This window comes from Aristolochia californica, unplaced genomic scaffold, assembly GCF_029961685.1.
Source record: "Aristolochia californica isolate CCGP_79_NKW_82.1479 unplaced genomic scaffold, dmAriCali1.0.hap1 SCAF_7, whole genome shotgun sequence".
NCBI lineage: Eukaryota > Viridiplantae > Streptophyta > Magnoliopsida > Piperales > Aristolochiaceae > Aristolochia > Aristolochia californica.
The window spans coordinates 37,192,155-37,212,787 of NW_027182268.1; the positions used below are offsets into that span (position 1 = coordinate 37,192,155).

A 20,633-nucleotide genomic window follows, 5' to 3' on the forward strand; every position below is an offset into this window, starting at 1 on the left:
TACCTCATTGTTGAAAGTCTACCAATCCACTTTTCCTCCATGGCAGGTCCTCTTACAAGAAATGATAAAGTTAATTTGAGGATTGATGTGGTCTCCTCCACATAAGCTTATATGGAGTTTAGTGGCCCATCAACCTATATGACTCTAACAAACTGATTTCTTATGTACCCTCACTTCCCACTCAAATTCAAACTCTAGCTAGTTAAAGTGTTCGATCAACAATTGAGTTTGACCCCAAACATGAATCCCAACATAGAGGGTCGATAAGGCCTAATTTTTATAAAAAATTTAATATTTTTTAAAAAATATTTAAGGTAGTTATTTGTAAAACTGTTTATAGGAATCAAAATATCTATAAATTTTAAGTCAAATTAATAATTTCTTGAGTTTATTGATTTCTCTCAACATAATATTTTTGCCCCTAGGATGAGTTTCTCTTGGAATAAAAACCTTTCAACTCTATAGAAAACATGAATTCTCCAAAGTGGGTAGATGTATCAAATATATAATTTATACGATCATATTTCTTTTCTAAAATAATCATGTACCTCACACAAAAGTTAGGCCAATTCTTATAATCAATGTGTTATACCCCATAATATGTCAACAAATTTGTGAAATAGTGATCTCCTTCTTTGTAATCATGTAAAAAAAAAATTGTTTATACACATGGCAGCATTGGGTTATTGCTCTTCTGAGTCTACGTTGTCATCAGTCTCATAAACTTACAACTTAATCAGTTATGTGTACATTTCTTGGGTATGCCGGTTCTCAAAAAGGTTATGTTTTCTATGATCCCCAGGCGCACCGAGTCTGTGTTTCTCGAAATGTGGTCTTCTTTGAAAATCAATATTTTTTTCCATCTCAAGTTACTTTACCGTCTGCTTCTCTGTCTAGTTTGTCGAGCTTTGATGAGCTTCACCCTACTACATCGTTGCCCCCTCCTCATCCTGACCTAGCGCTTGCTCATGATCCTCCCTCTGCTCCTGCTCCTATCACTCTTCACAGATCCACATGTTGTTCTTACCCTCCTGCTAGGTATGGTTTTCCCTCTCCTGTATCTCTGGTAGCTACTTTGTCTTCTATTTCCATTCCTTCTGACTATAAACAGGCTATGACACATGAGTGTTAGCAAAAGGCATTGCAAACTGAACTACAAGTGCTAGAGGAGAATCACACTGAGACATTGTGGTTTGCCCTCCTACTATTCGGCTTCTTAGGAGTAAGTGGGTCTTCTCTGTCAAGCTGCGTTCAGATGGATCGTTGGATCGGTACAAAACCCGCCTTGTGGCCCTGGGGAACAAGCAGGAATATGGGATTGATTATGAGAAAACTCTTGCACCAGTTGCCAAGATGACAACCGTCCGTTCTATCTTAGCCATTGCAACATCTCAATCCTGACTACTGCATCAGATGGATGTGAAGAATGCCCTTCTCCACAGTGATCTGTAGGAAGATGTCTACATAAAGCTTCCCTCGGGTATGTCTACATCCTCTCCTGATCATGTCTGCAAGCTACGTCGTCCTTTGTATAGGCTTAAATAAGCCCCTCGGGCTTGGTTTGAGAAGTTTCGCGGCACACTTATCCTCCACATGTTTACCTAGAGTCAGTATGATTCATCTCTCTTCTATCATAAGTCTATTGCGGGCATGGTCATTCTCTTGATTTATGTGGATGACATCATCATTACTGGCACTGACTCTGGACTGATTACCAAGCTTCAGAAGGTGTTGCATGTCACTTTTCATATGAAGGATCTTGGACAATTCACATACTTCTTAGGGTTGGAGGTACATCACACACCTAAAGGTATTTTCTTAAACCAACATAAGTATATTTAAAATCTTATTACTCTTGCTGGGTTGGAGGACATATCTTCGGTGGCTACCCCTATGGAGGTCAATGACAAATAAAGGAAGGATGAAGGGACTCTCTTTCTCTTTGATGATCCGACTATCAATCAACAACTGGTCAAGAGTCTCATATACTTGACTACTACTCGCCCAGACATCTCCTATGTTGTTCATCAGGTCAGTCAGTTTATGTCATCTCTTCGACACCTTCATCTTGCGGAAGTTCAGCGCATCATCCGCTATCTGTGCGGCTCCCCTGCTCGTGGCTTATTCTTTCCTACCGACTCTGCGCTTCGTCTGGTTGCCTACAGTGATGCTGATTGGGAAGGGTGCCTCGATACCCGTCGCTCTACTACAGGCTAGTATATGTTTTTAGGGGGATTCATTGATTTTTTGGAAATATAAGTAACAAGACCGGGTGTCCAAGTCATCTATCGTGGCCGAGTATCATGCTATGTCTACTACGTGTTCTGAAGTTATTTGGCTTCGCAGTCTTCTTGTTGAGCTCCAGTTTCCTCATGCCCTCATCTAGACTGCTTCATGCAGATAATACAAGTGTTATCCAGATTGCGGCCAATCCGGTTTTCCATGAGCGCACCAAGTATATTGAGGTTGACTGTCACTCCCCATACAATTGAGTCTCTTGCAAAACTTTTTAGAAGGGATTGACAATATGATAGTCCAAACAAATCTAACTCATTTTTGTTGGTTACAAGATCGTCATTCAGCATAATTTGGATGGTAAGATACAATTAGAAGTAATTTTATACCTAGAAAAGTTTTTGATAAAATTTTAAATTAAGAAAAATCTTTTTAGCCATATCTATTCAAACAGGTTATACATGTGGCCTAGCTTAGATTACTTTGTAGAATTTAATATACTTTTATAATAATATTTATACATGTATTATTTAATTCCTTAGAATTTTATCCCTTTGAGGGATACTTTCCCTCCATCATGGGAGGGTCTCAAATAAAGCCAACTACTCACATCAATGTGTTCCAATTGGCCTCCCCTCCATTTGAAGGGACTTATTTCACATGAACAATAATAAATGTGGACTCCACTCAAGTGTGAGATAGAATTTAATCCATACATTGTACATCTGTCAAGAGTCTCCAAGAAGGTTAATCAAATCCTAATTCCCAAGTTATTATTATCATCTATTTTTTTTATTTTTTATTCTTTTCTCCTTATTTATACAGACATATCTAGCATATAAAAATAAAGGTTTACATCATATATATGAATTATTTGTCGTTATAGAAAAATAAAATGATAGAAAATTATTTTAACTGATCTTCTTATGCTTGTTCTATTATAGAAAATAATGGAAAAATTAGCTATAATTTTGTGTTTGTATTAGAAATAAGATTATTTATTTAAACATATAAAATAAAATTAAAATAAGATATAAGTGATAAAGAACCATGTGAGTGTTTCTTGATTTATTTTGTCTATAATTTTCTATTAGAATAATAAAAAAATTAATTTTTAATTTTTAATATTAATTTTTAAAGGCAAGAGGAATCATGAAGAGTTAAAGGCAACAAATTTAAAAAATAAAATAAAATTATAGAGCCCTCTTATCCGGTTAGTGAATATTTTCTTACTATGTTCAGGTAAAAAAAACTATATTTCTTCAAACTGAGGTGTCTTTTACATCAGAAATCTGTACTTATCTAGTTGCAGCACTTCCTTTGGAGGTAATCCGGATGGCATTTTGGATTAAGTAAATCGAGTAGTAACGGTAATGAGAAACTTGACTCGGATTGTCCAAATCTTAAATGTCATGTCAAAAATAACTTAACGTGCCACGTACCGGTGAATTGCGCGACTGCCGCCTATTTTTCCGGCTCTCGCACACGCAGCTGTTCGTTAGACTTGAAAAACTCGATCGAATTCTAGTTTCAACGTCCTTCTATTAACATTGCGGAAATAAGGAGTCTGGACTGTGGCCTAGATCCTCTGCAAGTCCGCCATTTCCGTAAAGAAGCCCTCTACTTCCTGCAGTTCTTCGTCTTGCTATAAGCAGAAGCTCTTCTGCCCGTTCCTTTGCGGATTCTTCAAGGTAAGCTCTCAACTAGGGATTCCGTTTTGAAATCTTCTACTGTCTGCTTCTTCCGGGGAGAAGAGTGAAAAGCATGCGTTTCCGCGTCTGAGTCTCTGATACGGGCCTTCCCTTCGGAATGAATTTTGTTGGCTTTTGGTTTTTCAATCGAACTGCATTTATGAAGCTCTTTTCCGTCTTGCCTCTCTGTCCCTACATTTAGTTGGCTTTGTTGTTCTCTCTCTTCGTTCTATGGCTACGGAGAAAAAAGGGAGCGAGACCCATTTGGAGAAAACCAAAGGAAGAAGAGGTTATGTATTTGATGTCCTAATCCTTTACTTTGAAGTTTAATTTATAGATTAATGAAACTAGTGTATTATAATAATACCCCTGAACTTAGGGTTTAGAGTTTTAACCCTGAAACTTTAATCTAATTACATTAATACCATCTTGCCATCATTATATGTGGGCCTATGGGCCTTCTCCTTGATATGTGGGTCTTGAGTCCGTCTTCTATATGTCTTGGATATATGGGCCTTCCTTGGCCGTATAGGTTTGGACCCATCTTCCAACACAATTGGATATGTGGGCCTTACTTGGTCATGTGGGCTTGGACCCTATCTTCCAATACTTCCCTTCAAGCTGAGGGTGAGAGAACAACATGAACTCCCGGGTTTGCTGCAAATGATGTATAAAATCTTTTTGTATAAAATGTCACATCTTCCAATATGCCTTTATCTTCCAACACTCCCCTTCACGCTGGTGCGTCCTTCCATAAGGCCCTGCTGGCATAAGATAAGTGAGAGTAAAAATCACTCCTAGTCGCTAAGATATTGCTCTATACTTCAGTCTTAATTCATATTGGATGTAGGGCACACTCTGTCTTCTGTAGGTAGTGTGTCTATTGGCATTGCTCTGAAGTGTAAAACTTCACCACCGTGTCTCTCCACAGGACAACGACTCTCAAATGGTAGGAGTAATAAAAACCATTATAGGGGAGGTAGTGGGCTTATTTATCATGGTGTCCCAATCCGGATACCGACTCTCATAGTCCCAACCGTGATATTTTTGAGAGTTAAATAAATGATGGTGTCCCAATCCGGGCACCGACTCTCATGGTGTCCCAACCGTGATATTTTTGAGAGTCAAATAAATTGTGGTATAAGAAAAGGTACTAAGGCCGCCTCTTCTTCAATAATAATGTCTCATCCAAAGAGGCATAATAGCAATAATTGTAATGAGTTTGGGCCCATATAACACAAACCAAAATAATCCTTGTAAAATTGACCCATGAAATAATTTAATGCAAGTATCTGTACCAAGTAATATGCTGACCAAAGAATAATTTGTCAATACTTCAAAATATTAATCCAGCCATACCAAGTCGCGTCGAGTCAAATAGTAGACCAATATAGCCACGTCGTGGAAGAATAGATGTAAAACTTGGGACCTGGACATGTATACTGAGGCAAAAAAATAAGTGGGCCAAGTTGGGTTGACTCTGTCCGAGTTGACCCGGATCGGGTTGACTCGGTCCGAACAGAAGCATCCTCAGTTTGGCGGTTCGTTGGGTTAACTTACCCGATCCGGGTTGTGGCAGAACAGCCTGGCCCAGATTTAATAAGTTTCCTAACTTAGGAAACATAAAATTTGGCAACACCTTCTTCTCCGCTTCCAAACAGAGTGAAAAAACAGAGACTGCCGATGGACAGCAGCAGCGAAGATACGATCCAGAAACAGAAACGGAAAAATTAATCTGGTAGGCATCTTCATCCTCCCAAAACGGCAACCCAGTGGTGATGAGACAAAACTAGACAATCACCAACATGTTTTCCTAGAGAAAAGACGGAAGGTACCTCTGGTTGCTTTCCGAAAAAAAAAAATTTCAATCCAGCTGTTAATGACCAGCAACCGCAACGGAGCTGGCGCAAGTAGAGGAGTTAGTGAAGGACTTTCTGAAATAGATATTTCTAGCAGAGAATGTGCTGGCTGGAAGATAATAAGCAGCAACAAAATAATTCTTGATGGTGGCTGTTGATTTCTGGAATGAAATTACGTTTGCTGGAATGTAGATGGTGGAGATTTCGACAACAAGAAGATATGTTGATTGAAGAATAAGATCAATTTACGATATTCACCAACCTGGGATGGACAGCAACAAAGGGATTTTCTCAGAGTCTCGGGTGCAGAGTCGTCTTCTCTGGCGATGTTGGCTTCCAAACAGTTCTGAAAACCAGAGCAGAGACATTAAAGTTTTGCCAGCCCGAATCTCATCACGAATCAATTCTCTGAGAAGAGCAGCAACATCTGCTTGAGAATCTTCAATGGACTGACTGCAGTGCAATGGAGATTGTGACTAATATTTATAGCCCGAGCTTCTACCTTATGCACCTTATGACGGAAAAAAAACTAACAACAATACGAGTAAAGACAAAAATAACGGGTTTCTTTGAATCTGAAAACCATAGTCAGAATCCTGAAAATCAAAGCTCTAATACCATGTTGATTTTCTGGATTCCATGGATTTAGCTCATGGGGCAAAAGGAAGAGAGACCCATTGGGAAAAAACCAGAAGCAGAAGAGGTTATAGACTTGATGTCCTAACCCTTCATCTGAAGCTCTATTTATAGATTATGAAACTACTATATTACAATAATACCCCTGAACTTAGGGTTTAGGGTTTTAACCCTGGAACTTTAATCTAATTACATCAATGCTATCTCTATGAGATGACTCTTTATTTATCATCCTGCCATCATTGTATGTGGGCCTTCTCCTTGATATGTGGGCCTTGAGCCTGTCTTCGATATCTCTGGGATGCATGGGTCTTCCTTGGTCTTATAGGTTGGGGCTTATCTTCCAACACACTTGGATATGTGGGCCTTCCTTGGTCGTGTGGGCATGGGCCCTATCTTCCAACAAGAACTATTGATAAAAGAAACAAATAATTGAAAACCCACTTCCTTGTGGATCATTGGCTGTCTCGGCTCTCAATCTGTTTTGAGGTTTTGGTTTTTACTTTTGTTCTATAAAGGAAAGAACTCTGCAACGTGAAGTAAGCAGCTACTTCTGGACCTTGGCCGTTTGTTCTTTAAACAAACAACTGGAAATTTGGGTGACTGAGATTTTCAGAGAATCTAAAAGGAGCGGAAAAAGAGAAAAAGAACATCGTGTATTGAGTTTGCATTTTCTTTCTTAAAATTTCAAATTCTTCAGCATTTATTTATCCACATTTTTTACTCTCCGATTTGCCATGGTTTCGGAAACATGTTATTCCCATTTTGATTCGTTCTCGTTTAGTTGTTTAATGTTATTGTAATAATCTTGGAAATGATCGTTACTCTCTTCGAATCGATCGATCACCATTAAAATCTAGAATGCATATACGAACCAAAGTGTTTTTGCTGTAATCTGGATTATGAGCAGTGTGTGTTGCCTTGATCTGTTTACTGGTTACCTACTTGATGGATGTTCCTCCTCTGCCCAATTTAGAACTACTGTTCTTTTACATCTAGTGTTTTATTTACATACTGTATTCGTGTCACAACCCATGAGTTAAAAGAGCATTTTTAGTTACCTTAAAAATGAAAATTTGGTTTGAAAGTTTTTTGTATATGCTATATTATTTTGTAGGAATAATATGAGAAAAAGGGTATTTTTGTCACTTTAAGTTAATAAAATAAGTACATAATTGATTAATGCGTCCTTTATATTTAAAATTAAAATAGTTTGAAGGGTATGATTGTAATTTAAAGAGCAGTGAATTAAAAGGGAATTTTCGTTCCCCTAAAAAATATAGCTAAAAAAGGTTGTCAAGGTATTATATTATCCTTTTTTCTCACTGTTATAAAAAATAAAAATATAATTAAAAGGTTAATTGTTATGTTATGTTACATCATATGAATAAAGTATGGGACAAAGGGTATTTTGTCATTTATGTCAATAAGTTATATATTATGGTTGGTGTATATTTTATATTTGAAATGAAAAATATAGTTTAAAGGGTGCTATCATAATTCAAAGAGTATTATCTTAATTTCATCTATTATATGTGGCATTTCTCAAAAAAAAAAAAAAAACAAGACATATGTGGTTTCTGTGTCTTGAGTTAAAAATATAGCTTTAAGAGTTAAAAACAAGGCATTTTCCATCTTTTATACTATTTATATTAATACAGAAATCTTAGGTAATCTTTGCTTTAATTTATATGTAAAAATATAGCTTTGAGGGTAATTTTACTAATTTATTTATTTCAAATGACTTTTGAGGCATCAACTATAATCAACTTTGTAAACAACTAAACATATATCTGTTAAGAACCCCATAAGCTTATTATGTTCCTAATGGAAATTCAGCAGGTCTTTTAGTGCTTTTCTGGAGTTCTTCTCATTAATTATGTGTGGGTTGCAATATTCTTCAGGAAAGATAAACCTCTTGGAAGTGGCAGAAAAGAGCTTTTTAATAGTAACTTAATAGCAGGCTTTTTGTACTCTTGGGGAAAAAGTTTTGAGTTTGGCTGGACTCTTGTAGGTTTGCAATTTTGTGCTAAAAATATGATTGGAAGTCTCTGGATGTTTGCCTTCAATAAAGGTTATCTTTGAAGCTTCACCATATTTGTTTATCTAGAAGGGTTTTTGGTTAATAGAAAAAGGAATAGTAGAAAGTTTTCTGAACCCAAACAATTTGAAGGTTGGCTCTTCCCAATCTGTGCAAAATTTTTAGGATTACTTAGTGACTGTAAAGCTCTGGAGAAGGTCCATTCACTTTTCAATCCCTGAAGGTTTATCGCAAGTGGGAAGTATAATTCTGAGGTCCCATGGCAGTTATTGGTGTTCGAGCTCCATTTTTGCCTTGCAAATGTTACAGGTTTACAGAAAGAATATTGAATGGTAAAAACTATTTGTATGCTAAGCCTGTTATCAACATCACACAAAGGACTGTGGCAGCTTTGGCATCTAGCATACAGAGTTCTCATGCAAGTTCAAGGCCACAATTTACATCATTTAAGGAGGTTAGTCCGTGGATGAGAATTTGCTTTTGAGTACTCACTGTCTTAATGTTACATTTTTTTACTCATTCAATCTTTCTCTGGTAGGTGATTGAAACTCTGGTAGATCGAGTGGATTTATCTGAAAAAGAGGCAGAAGCTTCTTTGGATTTTCTACTAACCGAAGCCAATGAAGCACTTATTAGTGCTTTCCTTGTTCTTTTGAGAGCCAAAGGTGAAACATATGAAGAAGTATGTATGAGTAATTTGTACCTTGTACTGATCTCTATGTGGTGTTGCATGTGTTTAATACACCTGATCAGAATATAGGTAGATGAGATTAGAGCTGTTTGATGTGCAGATTGTGGGATTGGCAAGGGCAATGATCAAATGCTGCAGAAAGGTTGAAGGAGTGGTTGATGGGGTTGACATAGTTGGCACAGGGGGTGATGGAGCTAATACGGTTAATATATCTACAGGAGCTTCAATTCTTGCCGCGGCATCAGGAGCAACAGTAGTTAAGGTAATTGCCTAACACTTACAGTTAGAATCATTTTGGTGCCACCCATGTGTTGATAAAAAATGGAAGAGTGACACTCTCTTTGTAACAGCAAGGAAGTCGTTCTAGTTCTTCTGCATGTGGAAGTGCTGATGTATTGGAGGCACTGGGGGTATTTATTGACTTGGATCCAGAGGTAAGTTGCATCCACTCGTAATCACTAGTTGCTGTGAGTTTTGGAATTAAAGTCAACTTGTTTCTATCTGTTTGATGGCCTAACTCATAAGACCTCTTTAGAGGATAAGATCCTTTTGAACCAGAGAGGAGGAAACGTTTCTCAATTTTAGATTAAAAGCTTCTCTTAATAACTGTCTTTTTTTTTTTAGTCTGAGATTGCCTGTATCTATTTGATGGCCTAATTTTGAACTAATAAGACCTCTTGTTTAGAGGAGAAGCTTCTTTTGAACAACATGGCTACCAGAGATGAGCAAACATTTCTCAATTTTGGATTAAAAGCTTTTCTTAGTAACTGTCTGTTTTTTATCTGAAAATGCCTATATCTATTTGATGCCCAAATTTTGAACTAATAAGACCCCTTCTTTAGAGGAGAAGCTCCTTTTGAACAACATTGCTACCAGAGATGAGCAAACGTTTCTCCATTTTAAATTCAAAGCTTCTCGTAGTAATTCTTTTTCTTTTTACTTTGTTCTGAGAGAAAAAGTTTGCCTTTGGTTGTAAAATGTTCTTATTTTTCAGCCTTATGACAGTAATATTTAAAATTGAGTTATTCTGGAATTAATCTTGGACAAAGCATCCTAAAGTCAGTTGTAAGTTCAATGTTTGGATTTTGAAGTGTTTAGTTGCTTGAATTTGTAAGTGCCATCATAAACCTTTGACAAAAACAAAAAATTAAAAAATTAAAAATATGAAAAATAAGAAGAAATAGAGGAGAATAGAGGAAAAAAGATAAAAGAGAAGATGTTGAGATGGCTGCGTTGAATAGCATAGAAGCCATTAGGGTATGGAAAACGACCCTAAAATCACTCATATACTCAGTTAAAAAATAGGTGCAAAAATGATATATATGCCCCTCTACATATAAACCCTTATATCCCCCTAATTCCATCTCAAAATAAAACAAAATTTAACCATATGAATCTAGCATAAAGATAGGCTAACAACTATCCTACGAAGGATATAAAACCATAGTAAATGACCAAAATAATTGGAGTTTATATATCAAGGAGTCCTAACTTGTTACAAAAAGTCCAAAATGTTCTCTTTCCCAATGCTTTAGTAAAGACATCATTAAGCTGATCTATAGACTTGACATAGGGAGCGACTGCAGCTTCTCTCGTTACAGTAACACAATGACAATCAAATTCTATATGTTTAGTTTGTTCATGGAACATTGGGTTACTTGCAATGAATATTGCAATCAGGTTATCATAAAACATCTTCATAGCTTATGTAGTAGTTCTAACATTGACTTTACCCACAGAAGTTCACTAACTATGTGGGTTATTGCTCGGTACTCTGCTTCTACACTAGACCTGGCCACAACATTTTATTTCTTGTTCTTCCTACTAACTATGTTTCCACTAACAAAATACAATACCCTGAGGTAGATTTTATATCCAATTTTAGATCCTGTATAGTCGACATCAAAGTGCAATTTGTAAGTGGTTATGTGGTGTGTAAAACAATCCTTTCCTTGGTGCACCTTTCAAATATCGTAAAATCCAATATGCAACTTCCAAGTGTCTCCCTGGGATGCTCCATAAATTGGTCTGACCACATTCACTACAAATAATATATCTGGTCGAGTCACTATAGCATAAATAAGTTTGCCTATTAACCTTTTGTACATAGTCTTATCTTTATTCTTAACACCATCATCTTCATGGAGACTATGATTTACCTCTATAGGCATCTCAACAGGTCCAGCTCCCAATAGCCCTTATCCTTTCTCTGTGAACTCTGCTTGCTTTATTTCTTGTTACCTCAATCCCAAGGAAATACTTGAGTGAACCTAAATTCTTGGTTTAACTTCTTCAATTCCTCTCACATGATGTCCCAACAAGACTATGTTATCAATTTATATAGTCAACATTATAACTCCAGAAGATCACTTCAAAACAAACAGTGAGTGGTCAAATTCACTTTTCATAAACCCCAATGACATTACTTGGCTGAATTTTTTCAAACCAAGCTCTAAGCCTCTATGTAAGGCTATAAATTTATTTATGCAGTTTACATACTTCTGTTTCATCTTGAGCAACATATCTAAGAGGTTGTTCCATATAAACTAACATGCAGATGTAAATCACTTATCTTAGGAACTGCAAACTAAGAAAGCACTAGGGTGGGTGGAGAGGAAGAACTAGACTTAGCATATTGAGAAAAGTAGGGGACATCCTAAAAAAGGTAGCATCTGCAAAAACAAAAAAATTTCTGGTTGTAGACAGTAACACTTATAACCTTTTTGAGTATGGGAATAACTAAGAAAGACACACTTGATTGACTGAGAGATAATTTATCAAGAGATTGACCAAGAACATGCACATACTAACAAAACCAAACACTTGAGGACAAAGGGGAAACAACTCACTAATCGGCTTGAGAATTTAATGAATATTCCCATAAGCGCAGATGAGGGATTCCTATTAATCAGAAATCAAGCAGTGAGGACAGCAACACCCTGGTAGGACTTAGGAACTTTCATCTAACATAGCATGGGCAACATCAAGCAAGTGGCGATCCATCCGTTCTGCAAGTCCATTCTGTTGTGGGACATAGACACATGAAGTCTAATGTATGATGCCATTGAGCTATAAATTGTCTCAAATTTATGATTCATGAACTCAAGTTTATTATCAGTATGCAAAACACGAATTGAAGCACCAAACTAATTCTTTATTTCATGATAAAAATTCGAGAATACATCAAAGATCTAGGATTTTTCTTGTAGAAAATACCCATGTGGACCGACTAAAGTCATCACTAAACGAAACAAAAAAATTGAAACTAAAGGTACTAAGTACACGACAAGGACCTCATGCATCTGAGTGAACAATTTCAAATAAGTTGTTCGTGCTCCAACATACATTTCAAATAGGCCCTCTTTTGTGGCTCTACAAGTGGATAATTTAGGTGTAGACCCACATATGAGTACCTGCTCTGATACCATGTAAAGTTGGGTTCAAGGCCCATCCCAAAATGACTAGCCAACTTAGGAAGTCTCTTTTCCAACTAATAAACTCAAGATCTTTGTATTCACTAATCCATACAGGACTATTCCTTAACACTTACCATCCAAATTACTAGGCTCTTTGACTAGTATAATCACTTTGCCTGAATTAATCATCATCTACTATCAATAGCCACCATAATTTTCACAAATAAAACGCTGGAATACACTACCACAATAACCTACAAAAAAGACCACTAAAAAATTATGCATATAGCTGTATAGATGAGGTACGGCCCGCACTGCATGGAAAATTAAGGCACCAAAAGCAACAACGGATATGATCACTCTATTATCATCAACTAATCAAGAAAGCAGGCTGAAGAGGAAATCAATTCTGATAACGTTTTGGAGATGATGACATAGGCTGTCTGCAAGTCTAGAAGACTTGCATAAGCACAATATTGGGAGAGAATGACCCAGACAAACTTCTAGGGGCCCAAAAACTTCATAATGTTGTTCAATTGATAACGAAAGCCATCTAACCTAACAAATTGAGGAGAGGAATAAGCTTGTTAACAAATCACAGCACTCAAATTCTATGCTCTAATACCATGTAAAAATATAAAAAATAAGAAGAACTAGACGAGAGTAGAGAAGAAAAGATGGAAGAGAAGAAGTAGAGGCTGCATTGAACAGAGCAGCAGCCATCAAGGTATGGAAAACAACCCTATCACTTACAAACTCACATAAGAAAGAGGTACAAAATGGCATACATGTCTCTACACATAAATCCTTTATCTAAAACAATTATAGCATAAAGATAAGTTAACTGCTATACTATGAGGGACATACAACCACAGTATATGACCAGCTTTTAAAGACATTTCAACACAATTAAACTCTAATTCAGTAGGCCTGTCATTTATGGGCCTTCACAAATTTATCCTACTCATCAGCCTTTAGTTTTCACTTTCCATCCTTGTGACAAAATCTAATCTGCTGTTTAGAATTTCTTCATTTCTACCATATATTATTAAATTGTTAGGTTACAGCAACACCGTTATGCTTCAGCTTTTAACGTTTTTCTTTGCTTGTTATTACAATTTTCTTTCTTGGGATTAGGGCATCAAACAATGTGTCATGGAAGCAGGAATTGGCTTTATGTTGGCTCCCAGATATCACCCAGCAATGAAAATCGTCCGACCTGTGAGAAAAAATTTAAAAGTCAAGACCGTCTTCAATATCTTGGGTCCTATGTTGAATCCTGCACGAGTGCCTTTCGCTGTTGTTGGTGTCTACAGTGAAGATCTTGTAAGTTCAGCTCACTCCCGTTATGCCTAATAGTACGACATATTTGCTTGTATCTGTCCTCAGCTGTTAAAAATGAGATCTGGCGTTAGGGTATTTTGTTTTTATGAAATAGAAGGATAAAGGTATTATGCACATCAGACCAACTTTGTACTGGAACTATTGTGGATTCTATACACATCTGACAGACTGATTAAAACCAAAAGAAGTACAATTAAGTTGCAAAAAAAAAAAAAAAAAAAAAAACAAATCCATTGATGTGTCCCCTGTAAGGTATGTGATTCATAAATGCTTTGCTTGTTATTTAATGTACATTAGCGCTGTTGTTTCTTATTTAGCCCACTTACATATCGTCTGTTTCATTTTAAAATGTCCATGAATGTACTGAGATTTTCAAACTGAAGCTACTGTATGTTTACTTTGCCCCTTCTTTTTCTTACAAAATCTGAGAACAATTATAAAGAATCTTGGAAGAAGTCTAATATTTGTTATCTGTCATTTTTCGGAAAAAGGTCTCATTTAACTCCATATCTCAATAATTTATCCTAATGCTATGCCCATAAATCCTTAATCTTCTTATGTTTTTACAAAAAAAACTTCTATCACCTAATTCTGGCTCTAGAAAGGGTGGTGTGTTTAACTGCAATTGGCTTGGATTATAAAATTGCTACAAATCTAAGAAGGAAGAGGCACCAACTTTTTTTTTCAAAGTGAAAACACTAAGTAACATTAAAATGCGTAATGATATAGTATATGACAACTTATCGCCTGCTGCTTCAAGCTTATTGCCTGAATTTTTCTTGTAGACTGATGGACAGCAGATGCGAAATTAGCTGCTTCTCGGTGAATGGTTTCATAGCATTTTTTGCTTTGACTTGATTGTATTTTCTGTACAGGTCATGAAGATGGCTAAAGCATTGCAGAGATTTGGTATGAAAAGAGCTCTCGTGGTTCATTCAGAAGGTCTGGATGAAATGAGCCCCCTAGGTAATGTCTCATTTCTCTAATAACCATGTTTACCTGACTTTATCAGGTCAACCAGGATATAGGAGGGAGCAAGTTGGGTCTGGGGGTTGGATGTACCCTCCTAACTTGCCCAAGCCCCAACTTTTGGACTCAGGAGAACTGACCCAACTGCAGTGGCACGACCTAGATTTCACCAGGGTCGAGTTGGGTTGCCAGTTTCTAACCTGTCTCTGAGACTTAAGAGAATTACTTGCTATGAGAGGCTTCTTTTACCTCCTTTCTGGATAAGTTGCTGGATCATTTTTGTTGATTTGCTGTCATGGTGTTACACAGGCCCCGGAGTGGTACTTGATGTCACCCAAGAAAGCATAGACAAGTTCTACTTTGATCCATGTATGTGTGTGAATATCTTTCTGAAAAAAAAAAAAAAAAAAAACGCATATTGTTTTATAAACCTTTCAGCTGACCCCTTTGTCTTTCACAGTGAACTTTGGCATCCCCCGCTGCACTCTAGAAAGCTTGAGAGGCGGTAGTCCAGAGTACAATGCCAAAGTTCTGAGAAGCACCCTATCTGGTGAAGGAGGACCAATAGCCGATGCATTGGCATGTATCTTCTCTCTCCTCTCTTATTCTTTTGCGCAGCTCAAGGACTCGAAACTCCTCTCTTATTGATCTAATTGATGCTTATTATATAAGCAGATCCTAAATGCGGGTGCTGCTCTGTTAGTCAGTGGCCATGTAAGTAGGCTTGGAGATGGAGTACACCTTGCTCGTGAAACACACCAATCCGGCAAAGCAATGAAGACCTTGGATTCATGGATGGATATCTCCCAAGTAAGTAAACGATTTTCTCAAGCTCCTGAGCAAATAGTCGGAATATAATTTATAAATTGTATGACCTTGGTACGCAGAAGCTAAAAGGTGGAGGTAAAGATGAAGTTGCCTAGTCGAAATCAAGACTAAAACACGCAAGAGTAGTCGGTTTTATTCATCGTAGTAAGCAAGCGTTTTTGACAAACAACTCAGCTGTTCTATACACCATTTTTTTAATTTAAAATCCGACTCTTAAGAAGCAGCCAGGGCTCCGGCTTCCGTCAGCAGAGGCACAAGCTTCCCTGCGGTGTGTGTAGCGGTAACATCTGCAACAGCACTCGATTTAGAAATTCAATTTAACTCTCATCTTAGAACAATAAAACATTCAGAAGCTTTATGAGTGCCTACCATCACAACCCCCAATTTGCTTTCCTCCGATGAACACGTTTGGCACCGTGCGTTGCCCAGTCCACTCTACTAATGCAGATTGTAGCGCAGCTCCATCACCTGCAGCAACAAATTTTTTTATTTTTTTTAAAGACTACATCTTGTTTGAGATAATGCAATAGTCCTCAAAAGAATTCAGCAACTAAAGGAATACATGAACATGAGAAAGTTTTCGAGAAAGAAGAAGACACCTACTTTCAACATCCAATTCAATCACGTTGTACTTGGCGCCCACTTGGTTTAGCAGCTGCTTGACTCGTGCACAGTATCCACAGTACGTCTTACTGAAATACAAACACAGCCGGTGAGTCATGAATTTATGTATGAAATTGGTAGCTAAAAACAGAATAGTCAAGAAGAAAAAATCATAATTTTCAGGTTAATTTCAAGCTCCTAGACATGAAGAGCAGTTCCGTGACTATAATTCACTAGAGTGAGCTGCGAATCTTGGAAACCTCTTCTACGGTCATTCTACGAAGCCATATCTCGTCTGCCTCCCACATGCACTTAATCTTTCGAGTGGCTAGAGGAACTTGCAGAATCATCAAAGACTACCTTTCATAAAAGCCTTGACAGAAAGAACTGAACGCGCTACTATTGGTCCTTCCGCCCTCGGATTGATCTATGTTTAGAATGTCGAATTCATCCAGCTTCACAACCTCACTCAAAACAGAACTAAATAAAACACGGACGCTTTTGACAAAAAAAAAAAAAACAAACATAACTTATATGATTTCCCCATTATCCATTTTCTTATGTGCCATCGTGTTGTAATTCAAATCATCATGGAAGAAAAAAACCATAACACCTAGAGACTCAGCCTGAAAGATGAAAGAAAGAAAAAAAGTAAAAAAAAACTGGCTGCAGGATATATCAGCGCAAAAGAAATCCAAAGAATTAAAAAAGAAAGAAACTGATGCAAGTGAAGCACAGACATGCTTATTTGATGAAGTCTACAAACTCAAGATGAACTTCATAATTTCCTAAGTGAAATGCTTCTAAAGGAAGGAGGTTGTCATTGGCGGGAGAAAGAGCCGCAGAATCACAGGCCATGAAAACATGCCAGAATTTGACGAGATGCATGAATGCAAAAGTATTTCAAAGAAAAATCACAGCAATAAGCATCCCGATCTGTTAGCTGCAATTTCACGCTCAAAGCCGGTGTTTCAACTCACTCACGGATGGAAAACCATTCGCTTACCCTTGTTCCAATATTGCCCAGTCATCACATGGATGGAATTTCATAGGCAAAGCAAATTTTGAGATACTCGTCGTCGAAAAAGAAAGAGAGAAATGATTAAACGATACTCAACAAACGAAACTAGAATCAAAACTGAAAAGCTAAAACGAGAAGAAACCGATAAATAAAGAGGCATGAAAAAAAAGTTTATAAAAAAAAAAAAAGAAAAAAAAAAGCAAAACGAAACAAACAACCGCAACAGCCGAAACCAAAAATAAAAAATAAAAAAATCAATCCAACGAGAAATAAAAGAAATCCGAACCTGAAGACGACGACAGGGTTGGAAGAGACGATCTCCTTTGCCTTGGGAAGCGCCATTTCAAGCCCTAATTCACTGCGCTGGTGCGAACTGAAGAAACCCCCCATACCCTCCTTCGATTTTGTACTTATAGACGAAACGAAATCAATTTCTCAAATCCCGTTTTCCTGTCTATGACAACTGCCGATAGCAGCGGATCCGCGATCGCCACAAGCACCGGGAGCACTCCAGCACAAAGCGTCCAAGCTGCCACGTGTCAGTAATCAGGATGGAGGAATTCGATGCCGAAACGGGCGGCCGCGACAAAGTCCTCGGCCGGTACGGGCAACTGACCCGTCCCTCCCCCACTTTTGCTTACAGAGCAGAAGGAAGCAAGTCTATTTTTGAAAAAAAATAAAAAAAAAAATTTTAATATCTAATAACATCATAATTAAAATTATCCAAATAATTCCCAAAATATTGATGTATTTGTTAAAATGGGACCCATTAATAATTATAGGGCAATCTCATCCATCGATACTGGATGGTGCGGTACCGCTACTCCACCGAATAAGACCGTGGGATTACGACATCGATTGCGCCTATTACGGTAATCTCGGCGGAATATATATACATCCAATGCGGCTCCCAAATCTCTTCTTTACTTCTCAACCATGGCAGCAAAGGGAAAGAAGAACCTGTTCCAGCGGCCGCGCCGCAGTCTAGCTTCGCCCTCCACGGGGATCTCTTCCTCGCCATCCTTTCCCGTCTCTCTCTCTTCGATCTCCTCCACGCTTCTTGTGTTTCCAGGTCATGGAGACGCGCGGTGACTCTCTATCTCTCGACTACCCGCCGCGCGTAAAACCGTGGCTGATCCTCCGCCCGCGAGCGTCGACCTCGAGTGCTCCCGCTGCCGTGCTCTCGTACGACCCCAATTGCCGCTAATGGATTTGGATTCAAGGTCTTCCGCTTTCTTATGTTTCGAACCTCTGCTCCTCACATGGAAGCCTTCTGTACAGCGTCTCCCCCTCTTAAGTTCTCCGTCTCCTGGGACGCTCTTAACTTCGCCTAGAGTAACATGGGGCCGCCGGTGGTGTGGCGGTCGGACCGGCTCGTGGCCGTCGTTGGGATGCACGTCGTCGTCGCCGGCGGGTCCTGCGCTTTCGAGGACGTACCCCTCGCTGTGGAAGTTTACCACGTCGATAACCCCAGCCGCCGGCTTGCATGCCAGCCCATGCCGCTGCAGTTCAAGAATTCCGCCTCGCGCGTGTGGCTTTCTGTTGCGGCCTCCGACAGTCAAATGTTTTTTCTGCGGAAAGACTCTAGCGATTTCTGTTAGCTGAATCTGGAGACCATGACCTGGGGTCCTGTCTCAAGCTTGAGTCCTGGCCCCTCGACCTTCTTCTCCGTGATCGGGTTTTCGGGTGGAAGATTTATTCAAGCAGGACTGGATGGAGACCATCGGGTCTAAGGATTTGGGAAGTGATCCCTGAAACATTTGAACGGCACCTGCTTGGCGATATGCCATCGGACATGCTTGAACGGCTCAAGAAATCGGATTCTTCGCCACTTTCGTCGATCGAAGCTCCTGTGTCTGGAGATTCTGTGTATATCTACGACCCATCGGATAGAAGAGATATCTTCTTCTGCGACTTCTCCTCCGGGAACTGCTTATGGTGGAGTTTCGAAAATCTGGTTCTCAATGAAGGGAATCCGATCGACAAACTTGTATTCACTTGCTCGAATGTGGACATTGATGACCTTCGGCCAGTCTGGAGGTACCGGAACCGTGTATCCGTGTGAATTTTCTCTGGGTTTTAATTGAAATAGCGACGGTTTTTTAGTCCATAGATTGGATTGAAAGGCATTGATTATGTCTACCATGTAATTCCTAAAAAAAATAAGAAGAAAAAATGATTTGATAATCATAAGCCACGACATGATTTTCAACTGTAAAATCGGCGACGCCCTGCGTCTCGCACTACTAACTCATTATTCACTTGCTACGGCACCGATCATGAACAGATCATGAACACAAGAACTGTTATGTGCCGTTTTCTGTAACTAAGACTTAGGTTAGGGGTGGCTTCGAACCGAGCCGGCTCGTGAGCGGCTCGTGTTTGGCTCGGTTCCGGTTTGGTTTGACTCGTTATATTTTGAGCTCGAGCCGAACTCAAACTCAGAAATGGACTCGTTTAGGTTAACGAGCCGAGCTCGAACAGAACCAGGTTCGGCTTATCGGCTCGCAAGCCGATTCGTTAATTTAATGAGCGGCGGGATCGGGAAAATTTTCTGGAGTCTCGCACGCTCTCCCGAAAATTGTTTTTTTGGTCTCTCCCGCCCTCGCTCTCTTCGTCTCACGCCCTCTCTCCCGAAAATTGTTTTTTCGGTCTCTCTCCCGCCCTCGCTCTCTTCTCTCCCGAAATTTTTTTTCAGTCTCTCTCTCGCCCTCGTTCTCTTCGTCTCACGCTCTCTCTCCCACCCTCGCTCTCTTCTCTCCCGAAATTTTTTTTCGGTCTCTCTCTCGCCCTCACTCTCTTCGTCTCCTCCTTCCTTTCTCTCTTCTTCCTCCGAAATTTCCTCTCTCGGCCTCCATCTCCCTTCTCCCTCTCGCCGCCAGTGCCCTTTCCGCCACCGCCGCACCTAATCCTTCCCCCCGCTCATCGCCTTCTCTGCCTCTCATCGTCGTCGCCGTCAACTCCCGTAGCGTCGCCCTCACCGTCGTTGTCACCCCCTACCACCGCCTGCTGCCGCCGTCAAATCAGCCGGCCACCGCTCTCGCCGGAACAGGAACCCCCGGATACCTAATGTTTGGAGACTTGGGATTATTTTCCCCCCTCGACACTCCGTCCCGCACAACGTGCGAATTCGCACGTGTATTTCACACATGCGAGTTCGCACGTGTGGTTTATATAAAAAAAAAAACTTACAAACCCTATTCTCAACCTATATTTCTTATGGACGATGCAATAATACGTAAAAATATAGTGTGTTAAAGTTAGCATTTGATCAAATTTTATTTTTTATTTTTTTATTT

At 39.0% G+C, this 20,633-nt stretch overlaps 2 protein-coding genes and 1 pseudogene across 2 annotated transcripts; 2 read left to right on the forward strand and 1 right to left on the reverse strand.

Moving 5' to 3' along the window:
- The first annotated feature begins 742 nt into the window (after positions 1 to 742).
- LOC137937395 (anthranilate phosphoribosyltransferase, chloroplastic-like) lies at positions 743 to 15,748 on the forward strand. Its single transcript, XM_068782458.1, has 13 exons — positions 743 to 1,038; positions 1,221 to 1,362; positions 2,032 to 2,183; positions 3,849 to 3,926; positions 8,772 to 8,916; positions 9,001 to 9,144; positions 9,254 to 9,415; positions 9,504 to 9,587; positions 13,707 to 13,895; positions 14,789 to 14,879; positions 15,192 to 15,251; positions 15,343 to 15,461; positions 15,558 to 15,748. The coding sequence occupies exons 1-13, from the start codon at positions 743 to 745 to the stop codon at positions 15,738 to 15,740; spliced, it is 1,845 nt and encodes a 614-aa protein (XP_068638559.1). The 3' UTR covers positions 15,741 to 15,748.
- A 70-nt stretch (positions 15,749 to 15,818) lies between these two features.
- LOC137937106 (glutaredoxin-like) lies at positions 15,819 to 17,801 on the reverse strand. Its single transcript, XM_068782170.1, has 4 exons — positions 17,621 to 17,801; positions 16,314 to 16,402; positions 16,080 to 16,178; positions 15,819 to 15,997 (listed from the first exon to the last, which is right to left on the reverse strand). Exons 1-4 carry the CDS (start codon positions 17,722 to 17,724, stop codon positions 15,924 to 15,926), a joined length of 366 nt encoding a protein of 121 aa, XP_068638271.1. The 5' UTR covers positions 17,725 to 17,801; the 3' UTR covers positions 15,819 to 15,923.
- Positions 17,802 to 18,093: 292 nt separating this feature from the next.
- Positions 18,094 to 19,399, forward strand: LOC137937396 (F-box/kelch-repeat protein At1g23390-like; annotated as a pseudogene).
- Positions 19,400 to 20,633: the final 1,234 nt, after the last annotated feature.